We start from the raw sequence: 4,552 nt of genomic DNA on the forward strand, positions 1-4,552 counted from the left end.
CTTAGTCACATTGACCTCTTCTTCAGCTCCATTCACTTCTTTTTCCCTAAGATCTTTATTAACTTCTTCCTCCATGGCCTCTATATGTGTCATGCCTATGCCTTTTCACCAATGACTTTGTCCATGACACCAACACCAATGAAGTTAATTACATAACCCTGACTAAGAACATGCTCCACAGATACCAAGTCTACTTCCTCTTTCTTCGAATTGTAGATCGCGATTTTGTTGAAGACGAACTCAACACCAAGCACAATCTTCATTTTTGTTGATTGAAAGAGGAATCTCAAATCAACTCCTCCCAATTTTGATTTCAACACTTATTTGAACTTCATTTTAAACGTTAACAAAACTACTTATGACCAATTTTAATTTTTGATGTTAAACTACATGTGTATTGGCAAAGTAGCACACAGTTAGTCACGAAAAAAAAATATAACAATGTTGTTCTTGGAGGAATAAATCTTACACTTTCTAAAAGAAGAGAGATGAAAATGAAACAAAATTTTAAAGAAAAACGAAACAAAATCATATAATAGTCTAAAAACATATTTAACTCGTTCACTAATTGTCCAAAATCTTAAATATAAGCCATTTGTTTTGTTAAGAAAGAGTTGAGTTTCTTTTACGTTTTCTTTCTGCTAATTCGTTTTACAGTACCGGGAACGAAAAGATTAAGATGTTTAGCAGAACTAATACTTCAAATTTCAGGAAGGATAAAATTCTTGAATGAGTTTTGTTGTTTCATTAACTAAAATGTAGTGACGTAAGTATAAATGTACGAGTAAATAACATTACTGATTGCATTCCAAGCTACAGAAGACCTCTGCCAACAGACTTAAAGAAAGAAAGACATCAAGATTTTGCAATGAGCATTAAATAGAATGAACACCTGGTTCTGGCTAAAACAGCAGGGACTTAATATGGCATTGATTTAAACTATCCCCAGGTGACTACAAAAGGACGCTTTAATATGATATACATTTTACTAAAATTTGTGCGAAACTGCTGGATGATTTACGGTTATAGACAAAATGATCACTAGCAGAAGGTGAATAACTTACCATCTTCTGTTGGTATATATATCAAACAACTTACTACTTGTATGCTAATGGACCAGATCTAGACACTGCAAACCTAGGAAGAGGACTGGGACCAGTGCTTCCAGATGTTGAACCTTCAACAGATTTTACCCTACTACGACTGGCACTGTAATCCAAAGGCCCAGAACTACGATAGTTCCTTTGCTTGTTGTCCGTGCTCCTTAAGCTGCTAATATCAGCATCATAGAGGTGCTCCTGACTATGTGACGATGATGATCCTTTGAAGTATCCAGAATCATGGCCATAATACTGTGGTGAGTCCCCACGAGGATGCCTTAAGACAGGGGAAGCATGTGCTAGCAATACAGCAGGTGAATGACGGGGTGATGCGTTCAGTATTGCCAATGGAGTGGATTGAGTATCTGCGTAGTATTGGCCATATACTGAACGGAGAATGGCATATGGAACGTGGGTTTCCAGCGAGCTTCTTGGAAGGTAAGGTGAAATCTCGCAAAGTTGGTCCAAGAAGATAAGCTGTGCTACAAGATGAGACCTGTGCAATACCAAAATACAAAACATCTAAGATAACCGCAAAGTACAAAATGAAAGAATAATGTTTCCCAGTAGAGAACTGATGCCAAACCGCAAATGAAAATTGTGCTTTAATATATTGCAACATTACCTTGCTAATATAAATATATAGTCATTTGTGTTTCAAAAATCTTGCAACACCACACATACACACACATTTACCTGGGTGTTTCGCTCCAAGAATCCAGTATGATATCTGCAGAGAGTTTCACAAATAACTGCAATGTGGACTTAATACTTGCTTCTGCTGACATATGACTTGATAATTCAGGATCCATTCCCTCACTGGCATGTCCATTTCTTAAAGACTGCCGATGCTGATGTTCCCGTTCCAATCTAACAAACTCACTTCCGGCAATCACTGCAGAAATGCACCTGCACGATATCATGTGATTAGGGCTACACAGATACCAAAATTAGTATATTCTAACGGCAATGAATAGTTTGACTTCTAAAATATTGCCAAGTAATGGAGTCAAAATACTATGAATATAATTTCCAGTTACAACCGTGTGGAATTACTGTATGGAAGTTAATCTACTGGCATTGGACTCATGTTATAATCGTGCAAACACAAAAACACTGAAGTATTTAACACCATATTGTTTACAACTAAGTACTTTAAACCAAAACAAAACCATACCTACCTTGCCAAGCAATGGATATTGTTACTAAAACCCTCTGTGTCAACGTTAAATGCCGTGGTAGACCAAATATTAGACATCATGAATGTTGCAAATAAGTACGGTAAAAAGCCCCATGATCCATCACTTGCACCACCTACTTCCTCCAAAATAGATCTTACCCAAACTGAATCATGATCATTAACAACTCCTACAGTATTTGCCACTGTTCTCATTCTCCTGATTTCTTCCTTTTCTGGTACTCCATCAGGTAGGTGCTTAACCACCCCAGCTAGCAATGAATGAATCAAGGGAGCACCTTCTTCAAGTATAGCACCAGAAGCTTCAGCTAGTAGCCGATCAAAAGCCAGTGCAAGGCCAGCCTGAACACAAAAACCAATCACAGTTTCCAGATCAACTATTTGCTTCACAGAGGCTTCTCTTTCAATTCTATCACCAGCATGCAGACTTGTAGCAACTGCTTCTAGCACATCTCGGTTTGAGCGTAGTGAAGTGTCAATGCAATTTAAAAGAGCAGCTGTGTGTTCTTTTAGCATTCTGTCTAGCCTGTCTACTCCATATCCACCAAAAATACGTACAAAAGCCTGTAATTCCCTGAGGTCAGTGACTGATTCTGCAAAATATCCACCGACAGGCCTTGTACTCCTGAAGCATTTATGAATTGGAACAAACAAAATCCCAGCACCCGAAACATCCTTTATTATGTTTTCAATATACCAGTTGCATACTGTTTCGGTGGCTGATCCTGTATGTTGGTCTGTTGACTTCTCAAACAAGTGCAGAGAAGAAACTGGTCCTGAAAAGGCTTCTGAAAGCAAAACTTCCCGGATACCCTGAGTAATGTCCATGCTGATGTGTTGTTCAGCAAGATGAACAATGCTAATATGTCTCTTAATCAGTGATTCCAAAATAGTAGGCCGTTGAAGATCGTTATCAGTTTTCAGAACACCAAGCAATCTTCTTCTGAAGTTGCCAAGAATGCATTCTCTCATGTACTGCACAAACAGATTGATGTGTTAAAATAATGACAGAATGAACAATGTTGGGTTAAAAAACGGTAAAATTCGGGGGAGTGGGAGTAGATGCGTTTAAGACTTGGGTTTCATGCATCATTGTTACTTGAACAGGTGACTAATGATGTAACTGCTGGATCCTCTAAATTGAATGGTGCATTTCGAGAGTAAAGTGCAGCATTGATAACCATTGATGAGTATAAATAACTTATAATTTTATAAAATGTTAAAACTGGGGTAAGAGATCATGGATATCTGCAAATCTAATCCTTTAACTTCCTTATTGGTGAATATCATACTCAGTTTGACCCTTAAAACAGGCATTTAAGAGGGAACAGTTTCAACCCGTGCACCTGGTTGGCCTAACCCAAGTGCTCAGAGTTTGGTTCATATTGAATAATAGAGATACAGATACCCACAAATTTAACTTTTTACAAATAAGAGCTTCTCCCGTGAGGGTCGAACCTAATCTGACCCAATATCATGCATACCCAAAAGTCTACCCCATATTAGAAGATCTAACTCCAACCAATGTCCAATCATTATTATGTAGCGTGATGCCTCTGGACAATTATTTATTTGATAATACTACTACAATCTAGATCCATGACTTGGATAGCAGGTTTCTAGGGCTCTTGGCTTAAACTTCTATTAACAAGAGTTCCAACAGAACTTTGGTAAGCAGATTTAGCTATCATTATAACAATACTTTTACATCTGAAACTCTCTGTAGGGTTCTAGACCTAAAGTTGCATTATCCACCGTTATTGACCTCACTATTCCCCTACTGTTTTTCCTTGATGGCAACAACTGTAGGACAAAATTTCAAAGCTCAATCCCTAGGTGTGAGAGGCAGATAAAAGGTTTTCCTGAACATCATTTACTAAAATCAATATATCAACAAGGAACAACTCACGAAAATTTGACTAGATTTATGAGATTTCACAAAGAAGAATTTTTTAAGTAAACCTAATGGAAATGAGATAAATTAAATTCAGATACCTAAACAGGGATTTTCCATAAAAAAAAATTTCAAAAAAGAAATACCTCTCTTTCTTATGCCTACTTTAAAACATCTTTTACAACCATTATGCATGCTTTCTTATATAACCTCCATTATTCAGAAACCTTGATATTAAGCAATAAAACTAGGAAATAAACTCTTAATAGTTGTATGTTTCCATATCTAACACAATATCCAAAAAAGTAATGCACATTTCCATTTTCCATTAACAAAAGACTCACTTGTTCCTATTCCTCT

At 37.0% G+C, this 4,552-nt stretch overlaps 1 protein-coding gene across 1 annotated transcript; it reads right to left on the reverse strand.

Annotated features, from left to right (window-relative positions):
* Positions 1-764: 764 nt before the first annotated feature.
* LOC148191632 (protein NAP1-like) lies at positions 765-4,060 on the reverse strand. The gene is made up of 3 exons (XM_088099869.1): positions 2,282-4,060; positions 1,797-2,009; positions 765-1,596 (listed from the first exon to the last, which is right to left on the reverse strand). Exons 1-3 carry the CDS (start codon positions 3,268-3,270, stop codon positions 1,098-1,100), a joined length of 1,701 nt encoding a protein of 566 aa, XP_087955995.1. The 5' UTR covers positions 3,271-4,060; the 3' UTR covers positions 765-1,097.
* Positions 4,061-4,552: the final 492 nt, after the last annotated feature.

This window comes from Vigna umbellata, chromosome 10 (genome assembly GCF_029865625.1).
Source record: "Vigna umbellata cultivar VRB3 chromosome 10, Vumbellata_1.0, whole genome shotgun sequence".
Taxonomy (NCBI): domain Eukaryota; kingdom Viridiplantae; phylum Streptophyta; class Magnoliopsida; order Fabales; family Fabaceae; genus Vigna; species Vigna umbellata.

What these genes read in the sequence shown, in the direction of transcription:
- LOC148191632 (XM_088099869.1), bottom strand. Translation starts at nt 3,270, where the DNA reads ATGAGAGAATGCATTCTTGGCAACTTCAGAAGAAGATTGCTTGGTGTT. An exon ending in AATATCCATTGCTTGGCAAG is followed by an intron (nt 2,010 to 2,281) that starts GTAGGTATGGTT and finishes GATATCGTGCAG; the next exon opens with GTGCATTTCTGCAGTGATTG. An exon ending in TCTTGGAGCGAAACACCCAG is followed by an intron (nt 1,597 to 1,796) that starts GTAAATGTGTGT and finishes GGTATTGCACAG; the next exon opens with GTCTCATCTTGTAGCACAGC.